The sequence below is a fragment of the Ctenocephalides felis genome, unplaced genomic scaffold (assembly GCF_003426905.1).
Source record: "Ctenocephalides felis isolate EL2017-DRISC unplaced genomic scaffold, ASM342690v1 CF-g0.4_SCAFFOLD_01170, whole genome shotgun sequence".
Taxonomy (NCBI): Eukaryota; Metazoa; Arthropoda; class Insecta; order Siphonaptera; family Pulicidae; genus Ctenocephalides; species Ctenocephalides felis.
The window spans coordinates 82,559,521-82,581,802 of record NW_020537324.1 but is presented as its reverse complement, the minus strand read 5'-3'; the positions used below and the strand labels follow the sequence as shown (position 1 = coordinate 82,581,802).

The window sequence follows — 22,282 nt, the reverse complement described above, 5'->3', positions numbered from 1 at the left end:
AAATGGATGTATGTGCGTGTGTGCGGATACAAATTTTCGGCGACGATTTCGGGAGCACGGATGAAGCGATTTGAATAATTAAAAAAAACATTCGATTCGTATTCTGATTAGTTTTTGGCGAAGGCAGGTCTAACCGTTTCGAAGATACGGGGCAAAAAGTGCCAAAAATGGTAACTCAGTTTTTAAGAGAACGGAGCGTCCGATTTGAATAATTCAAAAAACATTTTATTTGTATTGACTAAATGAAGAAGTGATAAAATTTTTGGGAAAGGCAGGTCTGGCAGTTATGAACTCTCAGTAAAAATAAATTAAAAAAATGCCATTTGTAGGTTAAAACTGTTTATTGTACATATGTACATCAAATTATCAGGTGTTCATATCGGAGGTATGAAACGCAAAGGGTGTAAAAACGATTATGCAGTTTTTGAGAGAACGGATCATCCGATTAGATTAATTATTCAGAAAACATTTTGTGTGAGCAGACGGCGTGCAAAAAATTTAGTTATTATGAAATTTTTCAAAAACTAATCAGCACATCTCCCTATCAATAGGGCTCGAATGTTTTTCAAACCATTCATTACTATAACTACCCTACGGGAAGTTAAAAATTAAGGAAGGTTGGAAGTGTTGAAGGGATTCCGTCATAAAAGTAGAGTTCCTGCTGAACAGTAAACATTCTGTTTTGATTCGTACACAGAGGGTTTCCGAAGGAGAACTCTGATGCCTTTGCCAGAAAATCTGATTTGCTAATTGTATGCTTTCTCGACGTTTCAGAATTTGAGAAAAGTATTCTACATTCTTTCATTTTACATTTAGTGCATAATTTGCATTAATGATGAGACAAATCAAAGTCTTGAAACGTCTGTATCTGGAACATTATATATTTATATTTATATATATATATATATATATATACATACTCTTCTTTTATCTATGTATATATATATATATATATATATATATATATATCTTCTATATATATAAAAATAAGTCGGGTTTTCCTTCCTGACGAAATAACTCCAGAACGCACAAACCGATTTCGACAATTTTGCATTCGTTGGAAAGGTCTCGGGCTCCGCAAGGTTTATAGCTAAGAAAATTAGTTGTGCATGGCATCGTGCCTTAATGCAAGCTGCTGGAACTTCACGCACCGTAATTAAAAATTCGAGTAATGACATTATTAAGAATTATCAGAATTATGCTTGGTTAAGTCAACGAGCAATTCTTGCCGCAAAGAATAATGATGTACAGGCACTGAATTTCACCATTCAATCAAAAATTTCTGGCGATTTGGTGACATACCAATGATTCCGACTCGTCTTCCGTTTGACTTCAAACGATTGCAATATCCGGTTCGCCTTGCGTTCGCAATAACAAGTCGCAAAGCCAATCGCTTAGTGTTTGCGGGATAATTTTCAAATAGATTATTTAGAAAATCATTGTTTTTCACATGGGCAGTTATACGTTGCCTGTTCACGAGTTGGAAAACCCTCTGCTTTGTTTGTGTTAACATCAGATCAAAAAGCAAAAAATGTGGTTTACCAAAGAGCACTTCAATGAAACGGATAATTGGCGGATTCACTTTCATTTACTTAGAGAAGTTCAACTAAAAAACACTTAATTTTTGTAATCGAAATAAATTCATTACTGTTGTGTAATAAAATCAAATTTTTCCTTTTAAAATATAAAACAAACAATAAATTTCTTCATCTTTCTCACGAAACCATCTGGTGGCGAAACGGAGTTTGTCGGGTTTATATATATATATATATATATATATATATATATATATATATATATATAAGTGTATTGTATTATACCTGATAGCGCTTATCACTTCAGTTACTCATAAGACAGCGGCCACATCGCACCTGAACACTTTATCTAGAATTTAAAAAAAATGTGAGAAAAACACACGTATATATAATTTTACCTAATAATTATTTATAATTAAATATACAATTTATATTATATTTATTTACAATTAATTATATATTAATTATAAATCCATTACTAGGTTACTGATAATAATGTTATCGCCGAATTCTTATTATTGTGATGAGATTTGTGATGGTGATAGTGAAGTGTGTATTAGATTTTTAAAGTGTTTTTAGGGAGGAGGAGAAAATATTTTGTTAAAATTTAAATATTATAATATTTATATTGAAGTAGTTTATTAGTTTTATTTAAATTTTTGTTAAATATGTTTCCTTACTATGAGACTGATTGGAGCGTTTTGCCGCCGGAACATAATAGACGGTAAGGGCTGAAATTATTTAAATATATATATATATATATATATATATAAATATTTATTTATGTATGTATTTAGAAATGTATAATAGAACAAAACGCTTTTACTAAAGATTTTAATCAGTTATTAAACAGAAAAAACCTTACTTAGGCTTAATTCTATCTTTATTAAATTCTTTACACTTTTTCTTTTCTTTCACTTCACTTTGCTTCACTTTTTTCTTCAGTCATGATTTGACTCATCAGTACAAACAAATGTATAAATATTTAAAAAAAAACACACACAACATCCGCAATCAGTAAATAAATGATGTCTATAACAAATATTTTTGCGGATTAAACATATTTTTTGAACAGAATACCAAAATGAATAAGCAATTGATTGAGTTATAAATGTAACTATTATGGAATATATAAAATATTGGGATTGTGATATTGTATTTTTTTCAATAATTTGCTCTTGATTCGAAACGTCCGCAAGATTTATTAAGAAAATTTAAATCTATCTCAGTTTTTTCTACTTAATGGTAGACAAGATATTTTTTCAGTTATATTGTTATACAGGGAGTCCCAGAACTCAACGTCAAGCCGAAACGGGTTGTTATAGTATTGACATAAAAAAATCTCATGTTTTTTTGTAAATTACGAGCTTTAAGTGCAACTTAGAGCTTTGGTGAAATTGTGACCATTTTTCAGGTTATTGTGGTTAATTTTTACTAATAACATTTCTAGGACCACATTCAAAAATTTTCACAAAATTTCTATAATTTAGACATCATTTCCCCAAAATTTCTATAATTAAGACTTTTTTGTTTAACTACGAATTTAAAATTAAAAAAAAGGTCCATTTTGAAAGACCCTCCTTTGAAAAAAATTGTGCTAAAGTATGCTGGCAAGTTGCATCAAAAGTTTGAACATTGAATCAGGATTGTAAAATGGTAAAATACTTGGTGGTTTCATAATAAAAAAATCGGCTAAAAATTTACAAAAACAATTGCAACTAGTGGGGTGGGTGGCATCGTGCCTTAAGGCAAATTGCTGGAACTTCCCGTACCGTAACGAAATATTCGAGGAATATTGAATGTTTTCAAATAGATTATTATAAATATTGTAACATTGTCTAATATTTATAAGAATTATATAAACTGAATTGCAGAGTTGAAATTATTTGTTTAAAGTATATTAGAACTATAGTCAGAATTACAAATAAAATCTGAATTATTTTCGATATACAAAAAATTAAAAAAAAAGGTGGAACAAAAAATTTTTTTCCAAAATCAATTATTTTGTTAAGACAAGCAGAAAGTTCTTTAAATCAATTAAATCGGACGCTTAGTTCTCTCAAAAACTGCCATTTTTTGTACATTTAGCCCCGTATCTCCGAAATGGCTGTGCCTGCCTTTGCGAAAAACTAATAACCACTTCTCCCAATCATTACTAATTGAATGTTTTTTAGATCATTCAAATCGGATGCTCAATTTTCTCAAAAACTCGATTTCTATTTTCTGCACTATTTGCTCGTTATCTCCGTACCTGCTGGACCTGCCTCTACCAAAAACTAATCAGCACATCTCCCCATCAATAGGGATCGAATGTTTTTGAAACCATTGATCCGTACGCCCGAAAACGTAGGCGAACATTTGTATCCATACATACATACACACTCACACACACACACACACACACACACACACACACATCCATTTTTTCTGAGGTATGCCAAAACGTTCAGAAACCTTCAAAACGTCGAGAAATGTAAAAATTTTCAATTCCGATTTTCGGCCCATTACAATAACTTACCCTACGGGAAGTTAAAAAGAACTCTACTGACGAACAAAATGAATGTCGACTCTACTGACGAATATAGTGTCACATTTGGATCAGAGACATGGGCTCTAAAGAAATCCGACGAAAAATAACAGTAGAATTTCAAGATGTTAATATTAAAAGAAGTATTTTTAATAGTGGAAGAGGAAACAATTATTTTTAATATGATTGTAGAAAGAAACTGGATTGGATTTTTCTTGGGAAAAGAGTGCCAAAGATAATAAAATAGAAGGATTGAAAAGATGAAAAAGAATGCAGATGATGGACGACTTAATTACTTAGAGAAGAAAAGATTCAAAAAAATAGATATAGTGAAATTCTCGCGTCTCATGCGAGAGCGTATTAAGCGTGATAGGAACATGCGGCGTAAAGTAGCGTATTATGCGAGAAATCGTCTTAATCGTGATCGTCTTAACAGAATTCTGCTGTATATTCAATTTATTTGTCCAAGAGAATCCAGAGACTTATTTGTGTGTTTTTTGTAAGCATTGCAGTGATTCTTTATTATTTTCAGAAATCTGTTCCGTTTATAATTAATTATTTTTTATCAAACAAAATAGCTGCGACGGTATATAAATATTGAGCTGATAAGGCGATAAGACGGAGATAACACGCCTTTGTAGATTTTACTTGGTTTTGTGTAATAAAAGTAGGTGATCTTATTTAATATTTATATTTGATTAGTCGAGACATTTATTCAATTATAATAAATTATAATAATTTATATGAAATCAATATTACTATTATATTAATATATTGTATTAAATTTCAAATCCTGGAGTAGAATTATTGCATATAAAGGTCCATTAATCACGTGATCAATTTTTAAGGGATTATTGGACACCTCTCCAATTGTAATTTTTTTTTTGAAAATGTTTGGATTTTTTTTGAAAAAAATTAGGTGAAAAATAACTACACATGATATCTTACAATATCCCTCCCTCTCCTATGTGATATTTCGTGATTTTTGTCAAAAACCCTGCCCTTAAAAACCTTACGTGTTTTATGCACGAACCCTAAAGAATTATTTAAATGATTAATAACAATTATTGTGCAAACAAATTTTGCTCGTATTTTAACTTTCAGAAGAATAAGGCTGTATTTTTGCGTGAAATCACATTTGTAATAAGTTTTTTCGTCCTTTTAAGTCATTCTGAATCCCCTGACACTAAAATTGGTAAAAGTATTTATTTATTATTAAACATATTTCAAATCGAACCGAAATCAAGTATATATTTATAATTAATTATTCTTATTTTGAATTTACCGCGCTTTTTCATTCGGTGACATTCGTTTCTTATGTTGGTGAACGTTTCTAATCACACGCAATGACGTTTCACAACAATGGCCGAAAATTAAATATTTAATAAAAAAGATCTTCATTAAAGTACTGTGATGTCACTCGCAATAACAATAAATAAACATATTATGTGAAATAATCTCGCAACCAATAACATTGTGCAACTACCATGTTAAAAGTTGTTTTTAATATTAGACTATTCATTTGACATATACCATACCATAAGCCTAATTTTATACTTGTTATTATAGTGACCTGTTGTGATATGAAAGTATTAAAACGAATAAATAATGTTAATTAGTTTCGATTTAATTTTTAACGATTGCTTATAAAATTTCCAAAACCTCAGCAAGTATTTTAAAATCAAGGGATTGCAATCTAACCTAAGTAACAGGTGTTTCAAAGGTGTGTCGTGTCAAATTTAGACAAAACCAAAGAAAAATGAACGCTTCGGAGAGCGGGTAATTATAATACGAGATCTAGATTTGATGCTTTTCATGTTAATAACACTCTGAGCTGTATATATCAGCACTTGGACATTTCTGTTTACTGCTTGCGCAATTTACTAACTCTGAGCATGAATTTGACAGGTTTAACCCGGCCTTTAATATGGCGACAATCAAACAGGCCATTAATGAAGCAGTCGAAAGAGGTAAATGATTAAGATTAACATTACTTACTGACTTTGCGAGTTTAAATTCTAAATTCTAATTGGTATCAATTATGTTGTAGTTCGAATGCCAACTCCAACGAGACTTAGAGATCTGATAAGACAGATTCGTGCAGCAAGAACTGCTGCTGAAGAAAGGACGGTTGTGAATAAAGAGTGTGCTTATATAAGATCCACTTTTAGGGAAGAGGACCCATCGTGGAGGTAAACAAAATATAACTATAATATATATATATATATATATATATATATATTATATATATATATATATATGAGTAAGTCCTTCAAGGGCAATACATCAAATAAAAGACAAAGATTTAGAAGTTAACCTTTAATTTTTCCAAACGTTTCGACATAGGATTTTATGTCATCATCAGTGGATCTACAGAATGAACATTGAAAAATTAATATAAACTAGGACAAAATGACAGAAATTGGAAAAAGAACTATAGATACAAATATTATAATTATAACAACAACAATTATAACTAATGGTGACATAAAATCCTGTGTCGAAACATTCAGAAAAATTAAAGATTAACTTCTAAATCTTTGTCTTTTGTTTGATGTATTGCCCTTGAAGAACTTGCTCATATTTCTCAACATCAAAATTAACTTCTTTAACATATATATATATATATATATATATATATATATATATATATATATATATATACTAAATGACCTTAGTATATTTAGTATTTTGATAATTAGCAATACATAAAGCTAGGATATTTAGGAAAACAACAAACTATTTGTTTTGAACATTTTATTTAAATACTTTAGTATAAGCTAGATTACATTTTAAAAGTTAGGAAAAATTGTTGTATACACCTATATAATAAATTTAAATATCTTGTAGGAATGTTTTTATGGCAATGGTGACAAGTATTCAGCAATGTGTAAATTTTTTATGTTTTCTAACATTTTTTTGAGTAACTTGGAAATTTTTCTCCGGCCGCTATGTTTTATATACTTCAGTAAAAACTAGATAAATTTTACTAAAACGTGGTATAACCTATTATTTACACTTACATATTAAAATTTTGAGTAATTTGAAGTTAAAATTGTTTTATGCACTATGATATTGAAATTTTGAATAATTTGTAGTTAAAATGCAGACTTTTTAGTAGTCTTAGAACATTTCATAATTTTCTTCAAATAACTTTTAATGTTTATTTTGAGCATTGTATTTTTTTTGCATTAGCTAAAATTAGATGAGATTTATAAAAAGCCAATTGAAATCATTTTTTATACTCGCATATTGAAATTTTCAATAATTCATAGTTGAAATGCAAACTTCATTATGCATTAGAACATTTTTAACTTTTCTTCAAATAACTTTTGTTTTTCATTCAGGGCGTTATAATATATTTGCATTAGCAAAAACTAGATAAAATTTACTAAAATTTAGTAAAAACTCTTTCATACACTTTGATATTGAAATTTTGAATAATTTGTAGTTGAAATGCGGACTTTATTATTTCTATAAGTTGCAATATAAGGATTTAGGACATTTTTTTAGTTTTCTTCAAATAACTTTTAATTTTTATTTCGAACTTTTTAATTTATTCACATCAGCAAAAACTAGATAAAATTTACTAAAATGTATTAAAAACTGTTTCATACACTTTGATATTGAAATTTTGAATAATTTGTAGTTGAAATGCGGACTTTATTATTTCCATAACTTGCAATATATGGTTAGGACATTTTTTTAGTTTTATTCAAAAAACTTTTATATTTTATTCGGGATATTATAATATGTTTACATTAGTATAAACTAGATAAAATTCACTAAAATTTAGTAAAAACTGTTTCATACACTTTGATATTGAACTTTTGAATAATTTGTAGTTGAAATGCGGACTTTATTATTTCTATAAGTTGCAATATATGGATTTAGGACATTTTTTTAGTTTTCTTCAATAACTTTTATTTTTTATTTCGAACTTTATAATATGTTCACATTAGTAAAAACTATATAAAATTTACTAAAATTTAGTAAAAACTGTTTCATACACTTTGATATTGAAATTTTGAATAATTCGTAGTTGAAATGCCGGACTTTATTATTTCCATAACTTGCAATATACGGATTTAGGACATTTTTTTAGTTTTCTTCAAATAACTTTTAATTTTCATTCCGGACATTATAATATGTTCACATTAGTAAAAGCTATATAAAATTTACTAAAATTTAGTAAAAACTCTTTCATACACTTTGATATTGAAATTTTGAATAATTCGTAGTTGAAATGCCGGACTTTATTATTTCCATAACTTGCAATATACGGATTTAGGACATTTTTTTAGTTTTCTTTAAATAACTTTTAATTTTCATTTCGGACATTATAATATGTTCACATTAGTAAAAACTAGATAAAATTTACTAAAATTTAGTAAAAATTGTTTCATATACTTTGATGTTGAAAATTTGAATAATTTGTAGTTGAAATGCGGACTTTATTATTTCCATAACTTGCAATATAAAGATTTAGGACATTTTTTTAGTTTTCTTCAAATAATTTTTAATTTTTATTCCGGACATTTTAATATGTCTACATTAGTAAAAACTAGATAAAATTCACTAAAATTTAGTTAAGAATGTTTTATGCACTTGGATATTGAAATTTTGAATAATAATTCATAGTTGAAATGTGGACTTTTTATTCTTATAGTTTGCATTACATGGATTCAGGACATTTTTTTAGTTTTCTTTAAATAACTTTTAATTTTCATTCCGGACATTATAATATGTTTACATTAGTAAAAACTAGCTCTTCGATGTAAGATCAACTTGCTAAATATTCTATATTCCATAACAAAATTTTGAATAATTTTTTCAATAAGTAGAAATATTTTTTTGTATTGTTAAATAATTTAGTAAAGTAAACCAAATCAAAATGTGACTTGCATAAGTCTAAAAGAATAATGTATATGCAATTTTGGACTTATTGCCTTATTTAATAAACTGAATTATATAATTTCCATCTGCCAAACCATATACTGTTGACTGTATCTTATATTATTTTAATTTTTGGCAAATCTCAGCTTCTTTTCGGCAATAATAATGTAGACATTACATTTTTCTTGTGTATTATATAGTGTAATATTATCTAGGCTCATAATTTCAGCTAAATTCAAATTTCAAGTGAATTGACATTTTTAGCAAATAACAGTTCAAATGTTTTCAATGCCAAACAATGATAAGCGGTTCTTTGTAATTTTTTCCATTTATTTTTGCAATCTAACTATATCCTAAAAAAAAAAGTCCCTTAAAACACTTCAGAAAAATTTATCAAAATCCGAATAACCGTTTAGGAGAAGTAGCAAATCATACACCCGTACAGAAGAATTTTAGATATAAGATATAATTATTTATATAATGTAATTTTTATTTCAGATGTCGCAACATAGCAAAACTCCTTTACATCCATATGCTCGGATACCCTGCTCATTTTGGACAACTGGAATGTTTAAAATTAACAGCAAGTTCACGCTTTACCGACAAAAGAATAGGATACTTAGGTGCCATGCTTTTACTAGACGAAAGACAAGACGTGCATTTGTTAATCACAAACTGCTTAAAAAAGTTAGTACCATCAAATACTCAATACTAACGCTATTCTTAATTTATTAATACATATATCTTTTTTCTCCAGTGATCTTAATTCCAACACGCAGTTTGTGGTCGGTTTAGCCTTGTGTACATTGGGTGCCATAGCGAGTCCTGAAATGGCTAGAGATCTTGCATCAGAGGTAGAACGTGCTTTGAAGTCTCCAAATGCTTATATTAGGAAAAAGGCTGCTCTGTGCGCTTTTAGGGTGCTTCGGAGGGTTCCAGAGTTGACTGAAATTTTTTTGCCGGCTACTAGGAGTTTGTTGAGTGAGAAAAATCATGGTAATGGAAAAATAAGAATTTTTTATATAAAGTATAGAAATTGATTAAAATAATACAATTAAAAATTTATTTATAGAATTATTTGGATTGTTTAGTAATTATTTGTTCAAAGGTGTTTTAAAAGTATTTTTTATTTTATATTTATTTATTTATTTTATTTTTTTATCTATAGTATTTCTACATTTGTAGTATATTGAATTTGGCTATCAATTGTATCTAGAATAGACTTAATTAGATTGATTTAATTAATGTTTTCCTGTTTTTTTTTTTCAGGTGTACTAATAACAGGAGTAACCCTTATTACAGAAATGTGCGAAAGCAGTCCAGATACATTAAATCATTTTAAAAAGGTATGATTTAATAAATATTAAATTAGTAAAAAATAACAAAGCATGATTACTAGAGGATAATAGTAAAATTGAGACCGAAGTTTTGATTGTGATTTATAATTAATAAATTAAAACTTTGGTTTTGAAAAATTAGTATTAAATATGAAACAGAAATGTTTTTTGTGTGCCAAAGTAATTAGAGGTTTAAAAAGGTTTTTTTTTAAATTATTATTTATTTATTGATTAAAATTAATTTAATTTAAAAAAATAAACTTTATGAATAGTGTTTTTTTAATAAGATTTATTATTTTGGCACATTGAACATTTTAATAGTAGACTTAAATATACTAACTGAAAAATATTTAGCGGCTTTAGAAGTTTTAAACTAACCTTTCTGATTAAACACAAAAATGTAGTATTTGTTAGTAATGATTGTTATACTGTAATAATAACTAGTGGGGCATGGCATCGTGCCTTAAGGCAAATTGCTGGAACTTCCCGTACCAAAAATAAAAGAGATTCAATTTTCTTTTAGAACTCTGTGAAAAATCGATTTTTGAGATTTTTAAAATTTTTGAAAGAGATGATAAATTTTTTTTATACTTTGATATATTTTGGGAATTTTGAACATTTTGTCAAAACAATCGCGATACGTTAGCTACGTAAAAACGAAATTTTGAAGCGCATAGGCGCCGCGCCGCGATATTAGGGATAAACATTGATAAGCAGTGAACAAACTTTGTTTTTACTAGTAAAATATCTATAAAATATGTGATAATTTGATGTTCATATATCTAATGATCATATTGGACCGCCAAATGGCATTTATTTTTAATATTTTTACTAGATCTCCGAAACCGCTAGACCTGCCTTCCCAAAAATTTCATCAGTTCTTCATTTTGTCAATACAAGTAAAATGTTTTTTAAATAATTAAAATCAGATGCGCCGTTTTCTCAAAAACTTGATTACGATTTTTGGCTCATTTTGCCCCGTTTCTTCGAAACAGCTCGACCTGCCTTTGCCAAAAACTAATCAGCACGTCTCCTCATCAATACGAATCGAATGTTTTTTTAATTAATCAAATCGGTTAACTCGTGTTCCCGAAATCGTCGACGAAAATTTGTATCCGCACATACATCAATTTTTTCTAAGGTATACCAAAATGTTCAGAAACCCCTGAAACGTAAGTTTGAGTCGATTTTTTTGCGATTACTATTACTTACCCTACGGGAAGTTAATAATTGCACAAATAATATTAATTTCTAATATTATTATTACAGTAGAACAATCAAAATTTAGATATATTTTCTTAAAAGTTTATACTAGAATTTTTATTTTATTCCTCCCCTTGTTTCATTTAATGCAGGACTTTAGCAGTAACGAGGTATGGCACAGAATTTTTATTTTTTAATTGAATTTGTTTTAAAATTTTATTTGCTATTGAAAAATTCATTTAAGCTTTGTTGCTTTGTACATTAATTGCTTAAAGGAATGCTTTGAATTAGACTTATTAGGATTTTTGCTGTTTATTTTATATCAATTCAACTCACAAGTTTGCTAGTTACATACAACTTATTTATTTAGTTATTTATTTATTTTATATACATGTATATATAAAAATAAGTCGGGTTTTCCTTCCTGACGATTTAACTCTATAACGCACGAACCGATTTCGACATTTTTGCATTCGTTGGAAAGGTCTCGGGCTTCGCAAGGTTTATAGCTAAGAAAATTAGTGATGCATGGCATCGTGCCTTAATGCAAATTGCTGGAACTTCACGCACCGTAAATAAAAATTCGAGTAATGACATTACTGAGAATTATCAGAATTATGCTTGCAATTAAGTCAACGAGCAATTCTTGCCGCAAAGAATAATGATGTACACGCACTGAATTTCACCATTCAATCAAAAATTGCTAGCGATTTGGTGACATACCAATGAGTCCGACTGGTCTTCCGTTTGACTTCAAACGATTGCAATTTCCAGTTCGCCTTGCGTTCGCAATAACAAGTCGCAAGGCCAATCGCTTAGTGTTTGCGGGATAATTTTCAAATAGATTATTTAGAAAATCATTGTTTTTCACATGGGCAGTTATACGTTGCCTGTTCACGAGTTGGAAAACCATCCGCTTTGTTTGTGTTAATGTCAGACCAAAAAACAAAAAATGTGGTTTACCAAAGAGCACTTCAATGAAACGGATAATTTGCGGATTCACTATCATTTACATAGAGAAGTTCAACTAAAAAACACTTCATTTTTGTAATCGAAATAAATTCATTACTGTTGTGTAATAAAATCAAATTTTTCCTTTTCAAATATAAAACAAACAAAAAATTTCTTCAGACCATCTGGTGGCGAAACGGAGTTCGTCGGGTTTGCTAGTTCATTTATATTTAATCTAAATCGAATTATTTCCTTATACAAGTGGAAATTTAAATCATTTTTTATAATTTGTCTGAAATATAAATATAAATTCTGAAATTAACTAATAAAACATTAGCATTAATTCGATTTAATGCTCTTTTCTTGATAAATTGCTTATTTAAAATTTTCTAGTTAGATCTTTTTTTAATTTTATTGATCTCATTATGCTCATAATTTCAGCTAAATTCAAATTTCAAGTAAATTGACATTTTCAGCAGGTTTAAATTGTTCAAATGTTTTCAATATCAAACAATGATAAGCGGTTTTTTGCCAATTTTTTTCATTTATTTCTGCAATATAACTTTATTTCTATAATTCAAAAAATTCTTAAAAAATCCCTTAACAAACTTCAGGAAGATTTATCAAAATCCGAATAACCGTTTAGGAGAAGTATCAAATTATATACTTGTACAGAAGAATTTTATTGATGAGATATATTTACATTCTATTTATGTATATTATTCATTTATGTTTTACTTAAGTTTTTTTTTTAATTCAAGAGTATAGTAAATTTATATTTAAGGTGAGAGTTTATTACATTTATAGTGCAGAATTAGAATTCATTAAAAAATTATCGAACAATTAATTAATTTATTATTATATTAATATTTTATATATTTCTCTCCATCCAGATTGTTCCAAACTTGGTCAGGATTCTCAAAAATTTAATCCTCTCAGGATATTCACCAGAACACGACGTGTCTGGAGTCAGTGATCCTTTCCTACAAGTAATAATATACAATAAATATTATTCAACTGTGAATATTGATTTATATCGTTTGTATTTATTTGTTATTCAGGTCAAGATTTTACGATTGCTTCGTATCCTTGGACATAACGATGCAGAAACCAGTGAATCTATGAATGATATCCTGGCTCAGGTTGCTACGAATACTGAAACTAGTAAAAATGTGGGGAATACTATTTTGTATGAAACTGTTCTGTCCATTATGGATATTAAGTGAGTAGAAGAAGAAGAAATTATTGTAAATCAATTTTAAATAGTTTGTATTGAAGTATTTGTATTTAATTCTTTGCACTCCATTGTTGTATTATTTAAAGTATTTAATATGAACTTTTGGAGTTTTGGGTTGGGTGAAAGGTCAAAACATTTATTATAAGATTATTTTGTATCTTTAATGGGTAAATAATTATGTAATATCCTTATAGATCCGAAGTGGGCTTGCGAGTACTAGCTGTCAACATTCTTGGTCGCTTCTTATTGAACAGTGATAAAAATATTCGATATGTTGCTCTCAATACTTTACTCAGAACTGTGCACGTCGATACATCAGCAGTACAAAGGCACAGATCTACAATATTGGAATGTCTAAAGGTATAACATATATTTATATATATATATATATATATATATATAAATATATATGTTTATATATATATATATATATATATATATATAATATTAGGTTGTCAAATATCTCCCTTCCGCTTTCATATATATATATATATATATAAAAAGCGGAAGGGAGATATTTGACAACCTAATATAATTTACTAGCTGACCCGGCAAACGCTGTTTTGCCATCAAAAATATTTTGCCGCATTGCAGAAGTTCTTATAATATACATGATATATTAATAATAATGTTATATTTTTATTACACAAATTTCTTTACATTTTGACAATTAATTCCAACGCATCATAGTGTTTTGTTTATTTTAATTTTATTTATGTCAAACAGTGAAATATTTTTTTTAATCAATGAATAAATTAGATTTTAGTCTGAAACAACGCAGTACCATTATCTGAATATATAATACTTTATATAAATATCAGATTTTTTACTTTTGCATTTAATTTAAAAATATTGAATGTCAATTTCGTATATCCAATATGCACTAAATTTTTAAATGCCAAAATATTTCCTTTTTGGTTGAAATTTAATATAATATGATATAATTTATATCTATAATTTGATTGCCAATATTGCCTATAACATAACTTGGAATAATTAATTTATTTGTATCTTATTGAAGTCGTTAAAAATTCATTTTTTTTGAACTGGCAGAATTTTGTTTATGATTAATGTTAAATTTAATATGTCGCTTTTTTATTGTGATCTATAATGTTTTAATCACTTATCATATAAATTTTTGACTATAAATTGATGTTCATACTATTCCTGAAACTAACATGGATAAAGTTCTGAGAAATCCGAGTCCAAATCTATAAAATGTTTGATTTTTGGCACTTTTATTAATATATATATATATATATATATATATATATATATATATATATATATTTATAATATGTATCTGTATTTCTTTCTATTTTCAGGATCCTGATGTTTCTATTCGAAGACGAGCCATGGAATTATCTTTTGCTTTGGTGAATGCACAGAATATTGAAAGCATTTGTCGTGAACTGTTGATATTCCTGGAACGAGCAGACCCTGAATTTCAGGCCCAGTGCTCAAGTGGATTGGTGCATGTTGCAGATAGATATGCCCCAAATATGTGTTGGCACCTGGATACACTTTTGAGAGTCCTGACAGCGGTAAGAAAAATATTTAAAAAATCCCAAAATTTAAAAAATTTACGAATTCTCAAGAAATTTAAAAAAAAAATAGATTTTTCGAAAAACTTTAAAATTTTCAATAAATTTCAAGTTTTAAAAATTTTCAAAAAAAAAATTCAAAAGTTTCAAAAATTCAAATTTTCAATTTTTTTTAAAAATCTAATTTTCGAAAAATTTAGAAAATTATTGAATTGTTTCAAAAAGTTCAAATTTTCGAAATTTTTCAATAAAATCTGAATTTCGAAAAATTTGGAAAATTATCGAAATTTATAAAAAGAGATTTCTTATAAAAAATTGTGAATATGTTAAAAAAATCAAAATTCTCAAGACATTTAAAAAAATCGATTTTTTACAAAAATATTAAAAATTTGAATGAATTTCAAAAGGTTTTAAAATTTAAAAAAAAAATTCAAAAGTTTCAAAAAGTTCAAATTTTCGAAATTTTTTAAAGAATCTAAATTTTGAAAAATTTCGGAAAATATCGAAATTAAAGAAAAAAACAATTTTTATAAAAATTTGTGAATATGTCGATATTTAAAAAAAATCGAATAAACTCAAAAAATTTAAAAAAATCGATTTTTTCCAAAAAATTCAAAATTTTGAATAAATTTTTAAAGTTTTAAAAATTTAAAAAAAAACAATAGTTTCAAATAGTTCAAATTTTCTAAATTTTTCAAAAAATGTTCAAATTTTAGAAATTAAAAAAAAATCGAAATATCGAAAAACTTAGAAAATTACCAAATTTAAAAAAAAGATATCTTATAAAAATTTGTGAGAATGTCGAAATTTAAAAAAAAAAATCGAATATTTTCAAAAATTCCCAAATTTTAAAAACAGGATTTTTACCAAAAATTCTAGAACTTTTAATAAATTTCAAAAGTTTTTAAAATTTTCAAAAAAAAAAATTAAAAGTGTCAAAAAGTTCAAATTTCCGAATTATAATTTGAAAAATATGAAAACTTAAAAAAAGATTTCTTATAAAAATTTGTGGATATGTCGAAATTTAAAAAAAAAATCGAATACTTTCAAAAATGTCCTAATTCTCAAAAAAATGTAAAAAATCGATTTACATTTACAAAAAAATTTAAATTTTGAATGAACACCAAAATTAATAAGAAGTAAAAGAAAATTATCAAATTAAAAATTCTTTTTGTAAACCTACACACAAGTTGTTTGTAGAATACGCTCGTCGCAAAAATTAATAATCACTTATAAATTATTGATTATTTTCATTCCTCGAATATTTCATTACGGCACGGGAAATTCCAGCAATTTGCCTTAACGCACGATGCCACGCACCACTAGTTTAAATTTTTTTTTTTACCCAGGCTGGTAACTATGTGAGAGACGACGTAGTAGCCCACACAATCCAATTAATCTCCGGAAGCACCCCTGGTGAACAACAGTACATCTGTCGAAAACTCTGGGATTCCATCACCCAACAGAACAAAGCTGGAAGTTCACCTGTCTCGAACGGGGGCCTCACAGCATTCCAAGTAACGGGTGCTCCGAGCGAGAAACAACCATTGTTACAAGTGGCTGTATGGACGATTGGGGAATTTGGAGACTTATTGGTGTATGGGGAAGAAGAAGTCCTTGGAGGTGCAGATTATGTGGTGCCAACTGACGATGAAGTCATTGCAGCCTATAAGAAGATGCTGTGGTCGACCCAGCTTAATGTGACGAGCAAACAGTTTGTTCTGGTGTCGCTTGCTAAATTGAGCACGAGGCTGAAGACTGGACAAGAGTGAGTGGTGATATTAAAAATACTTATTTCACAAATCTGCCCATCCGAATGTCTTCATTGTATTTCTACTTTTTCAGTGATATCCATGCAATCCTGGATTCCTTCGGGTCTCATCTTCATGTTGATTTACAACAAAGGGGCGTCGAGTTTTCACAATTGTTCAGAGAGTATTCACAACTAAGACCTGCTTTGCTGGAAAGAATGCCCCCGTTGCAATCTATAGGACAGCAGAAGAATAATGAAAATGGTGATGGATTACTTGATGATGTTTTGAATGTACACGATGATAGCAATGTTAGTAGTGCTGCATCTATGAACACCAACTCTAACGATGCAATGAGTGTAAGTAGAACTTTATAAAGCAAGATAATAGAAATTTTTATGTACTTAAAATTACACAAGTAATTTTTGATTATCCTGTTTATTTTTATTATTTTTATTTAATACTATTATCTGTTTATTAATTTTTTTATTACTAGTTTTCATTTTTATCTTCTTTCTATTTTTTTTTTTCTTTTTATTTTTATTATTATTATATATTTTAACTGTTTTTTATTAATTTTATTTATTACTTTTATTCATTTAATTTAGTAACATTTCTCTTTCTTTTATTTATTTATTATTATTTTGTTTTTAGTTAATTACTATTTTTTTACTTATTTATGTAATTCTTTTTTATTTTTATTATTACTTTTCTTTTTGACTCTTTTTTAATAATTTTTTTTATTACTATTATTTATTTAATAACATTTTTCTTTCTTTTATTTATTTATTATTATTTTGTTTTGATTTTATTACTTACTATTTTTTTGACTGATTACTATTACTTATTTATTTATTACTTCTTTTTTATTTTTATTATTACTTTTATTTTTTTACTACTATTTATTAATTTAATTGTCGTATTTATTTATTTATTTATTTATTTTCTCTATTTATTTATTTTCATCATTATTATTCATCTTATATTATTATTGTTTTAGTTATTTTTATTATTTTTTCTTACAATCATTTATTTAATTATGTTTATTCATTATTTATATTTATTTATTATTTGATTTCATTATAATTATTTTTACTTCTCTTACTATTTATTTATTTATTTTCCTCTCTTTTTTATTTATCACTATTATTTTTACTTGTAACCATTATTTATTTTTTATTTAAATTTTAATTTGTTTTATTTTTTTTCTCAATTTATTGCTATTATTGCTATTATTACTTATTTATTTATATCTTTTTCATTTTTATTATTACTTATTTATTTAAATCTTTTTCATTTTCATTATTACATTTATTTTTAACTCTTTATTAATTTTATTTAATACTATTATTTATTTATTTATTATTATTTTGTTTTTATTTTATTAATTGCTATTCTTTTACTGATTACTATTACTTATTTATTTAAATCTTTTTTATTTTTTTATTACTTTTATTTATTTAATAACATTTTTCTTTCTTTTATTTATTTATTATTATTTTGTTTCGATTTTGTTAATTGCTATTCTTTTACTTATTACTATTACTTATTTATTTATTAATTATTTTTTATTTTTATTATTACTTTCATTTATTACTACTATTTGTTAATTTAATTGTTGTATTTATTTATTTAATTTTTTTTTTCTGTTCTTATTTATTTTTTATTATAATTTTAGTTATTTTTATTATTATTATTTCTGACTATTATTATTATTTTTTACAATTATTTATTTAATTATTTTTATTTTTTATTTAATTCTTTTTTATTTCTGTTACTACTTTTATTTTTTTACTACTATCTTTTAATTTAATTGTTGTATTTATTTATTTAATTCTTTTTTTCTGTTCTTATTTATTTTTTATTATTATTTTAGTTATTTTTTTATTATTATTTCTGACTATTATTTTTATTTTTTACAAATTATTTATTTAATAATTTTATTTATTTATTTATTTAAATCTTTTTTATTTTTATATTACTTTTATTTTTTAATTCTTTTTTATTCATTTTATTTATCACTATTATTTATTTAATAATTTTTTTTTCTTTAAATATTATTATTTTGTTCTTACAAAATTTTTACTATTATTTATTTATTTATTTTATATTATTATTGTTTTAGTTATTTTTATTATTTTTTCTTACAATTATTTATTTAATAATTTTTAATCATTCATTTATATTTATTTATTATTTGATTTCATTATTAATATTTTTATTTTTCTTATTATTTATTTATTTAATTTATTTTCCTCTCTTTTTATTTATTACTATTATTTTTACTTGTTACTATTATTTATTTCTTTATTTGATTCTTAATTTATTTTATTTTTTTTAATTTATTGCTATTATTTTTCTTATTATTTATTTATTTAATTTATTTTCCTCTCTTTTTTCTTTATTACTATTATGTTTACTTGTTACTATTACTTCTTTATTTGATTCTTATTTATTTTATTTTTCTTAATTTATTGCTATTATTGTATTTATTTTCATCATTATTTTTATTACCATTAATTTAATTAATTATTTTTCTATTTATTTATTTCCTACTGTTATTATTTTATTCATTTAATTCATTTATTCATTTTTAATTTATTACTATTAATTTAATTTTTTTTCTTTTATTTATAACTTTTGATTTTATAATTATTTTTATTTTTATATTTTTATTATTTTTTTATTTTTATATTTTTATTTTTTTATTACTATATTAATTATCATCTATTTAATCTTTATTTATTAATTTATTATTATTTTTATTTTGTTTATTTATTTGTTTTATTTCTATTATTTAGCTATGTAAACCTTTTTTCTTTTTATTTATTTAATACTATTTTTTATTTTTTTGCTATTATGTATTTATTTATTTATTTAATCATTTTTCTTTCATTTATTTATTTCTATTTTGTTTATTTTATTTTTTTTCTTACTATTTATTACTATTCATTTATTTTTTTTTCTTATGTATTATTTTTTATTACTATTATTTTTATTTTTATTTTTTTTAATTTAATTCATCATTATCATATTTATTATTATTAGAAATTTTATTTATTTTTATTATTTTTTTATTACTATATAATTATCATCTATTTAATTCTTTATTTATTAATTTATTATTATTTTTATTTGGTTTATTTATTTTATTTCTATTATTTAGTTATGTAAACTTTTTTCTTTTTTATTTATTTAATACTATTATTTTATTTATTTTTGGTATTATGTATTTATTTATTATTTATTTAATCATTTCTTTCATTTACTTATTTCTATTTTCTTTTCTTTTATTTTTTCTTATTATTTATTACTATTCATTTTTTTTTCTTTTTGTATTATTTTTTATTACTATTATTTTTTTTTATTTTTTTTTTTATTTAATTCATCATTATTATATTTATTATTATTACAATTTTTATTCATTTTTATTATTTTCTTAACACTATATTATCATCTATTTAATTCTTTATTTATTAATTTATTATTATTTTTATTTGGTTTATTCATTTTATTCTATTATGTAGTTATGTAAACTTTTTTCCTTTTTTTTTATTTAATACTATTATTTTATTTATTTTTGCTATTATGTATTTATTTATTTATTTAATCTTTTTCTTTCATTTATTTATTTCTATTTTGTTTATTTTATTTTTTTTTACTATTTATTACTATTCTTTTTTTGTTTTCTATTTATTTTTTCTTTATGTATTATTTTTTTTTACTATTATTTTTATTTTTATTTTTTTTTATTTAATTCATCATTATTATATTATTATTATTACAAATTTTTATTCATTTTTATTATTTTCTTATTACTATAATTATCATCTATTTAATTTTTTATTTATTAATTTATTATTATTTTTATTTGGTTTATTCATTTTATTTCTATTATGTAGTTATGTAACTTTTTTCCTTTTTTATTTATTTAATATTATTATTTTATTTATTTTTGCTATTATGTATTTATTTATTTATTTAATCATTTTTCTTTTATTTATTTTTTTCTATTTTCTTTTATTTATTCTTATTATTTATTACTATTTATTTAATTTTTTTTTCTTTTGTTTATTATTTTTATTACTATTATTTTTATTTTTATATATATATTTTTTAAATTCATCATTATTATATTTATTATTATTAGAAATTTTTATTCATTCTTATTATTATCTTATTATTACTATATTAATTATCATCTATTTAATTCTTTATTTATTTATTAATTTATTATTATTTTTATAACTAATATTTTTTTCACTATTATTTTTAATATTTTTTCTTTTAGCTTCTAGATTATTAAATAAAATTTCAAATTCTTTGTAAATTCTTAATATTTTAATTTCTTATATTTCAGTCTGCCTTGCTAGATCTTCTTGGAGACGCAAGTCTTGCATCAACCCAGCCAAGCAACACGACAATAAGCACCATACAACCTGCACCACCAGCCGATGGTACCAGTAATCTTCTGGATCTGTTAGGAACGATAGACTTTACCCCCAGTCCAATGCCAACAATACCTGGTGCCAATGTGCCGGCCATGAACAACTTAGTTTCTATGAATAACATGGCTAATATACAGACGATGCCAAATTATTCCGCATTACAACAACAGAATGTGCCAAATATTGCACCGATGGCTCCAGGAGGAGGAGGAGACTTGTTGGGAGGATTGTTAACGGATGACTTGTTAGCCCCTGTTGTACCAAATAATGTGGTGGATTTAGGAAAACCGCCGATTGTGGCGCTTGATAAAAATGGTTTGACGGTCAAATTGTACTCGAACCAGATGAATGATTATTTACAGGTTTGTTGGAATATATGTAGTTGGTGTGTAATATAAATATATTATATATATAATAGTAATGGGCCGAAAATGGAAAATGAAAATTTTTGCATTTCTCCACGTTTTGAAGGTTTCGGAACATTTTTAAGGGAACACATGGATGTGTGTGTGTGTGTGTGTTTTGTATGTCCGCATTTTTTCGTCTACGTTTTCGGGCGCACGGATCAACCGATTTAAATGGTTTAAAAAACATTCGATTCCTATTAATAGGGAGATGTGCTGATTAGTTTTTGGCAAAAGTATGTCCAGCAGGTACGGAGATACGGAGCAAAAAGTGCAGAAAATAGAAACCGAGTTTTTGAGAGAAAGGATCATCCGATTTGTACGATCCAAAAAACATTCAGTTCGTAATGACGGTGGTTATTAGTTTTTGGCAAAGGTAGGCCCAGCGGTTTCGGAGATACAGAGCTAAATGTTAAAAAAATGGCAGGTTTTGAGAGTGTCCAATTTAA

The 22,282-nt window shown here is 25.2% G+C and overlaps 1 protein-coding gene across 3 annotated transcripts; it reads left to right on the top strand.

The window, feature by feature from the left end:
* Positions 1-1,886: 1,886 nt before the first annotated feature.
* LOC113366470 (AP-1 complex subunit gamma-1) lies at positions 1,887-21,791 on the top strand (the record flags this gene model as incomplete). Of its 3 annotated transcripts, XM_026608075.1 has the most annotated exon segments (14): positions 1,887-1,902; positions 2,257-2,259; positions 5,971-6,032; positions 6,113-6,254; positions 9,457-9,645; positions 9,716-9,954; positions 10,228-10,304; positions 13,343-13,438; positions 13,511-13,671; positions 13,881-14,046; positions 15,012-15,230; positions 16,580-16,998; positions 17,076-17,340; positions 21,342-21,791. In XM_026608075.1, coding segments are annotated over 12 exon segments (2,466 nt in total), but the record flags the coding sequence as incomplete, so codon positions are not given.
* Positions 21,792-22,282: the final 491 nt, after the last annotated feature.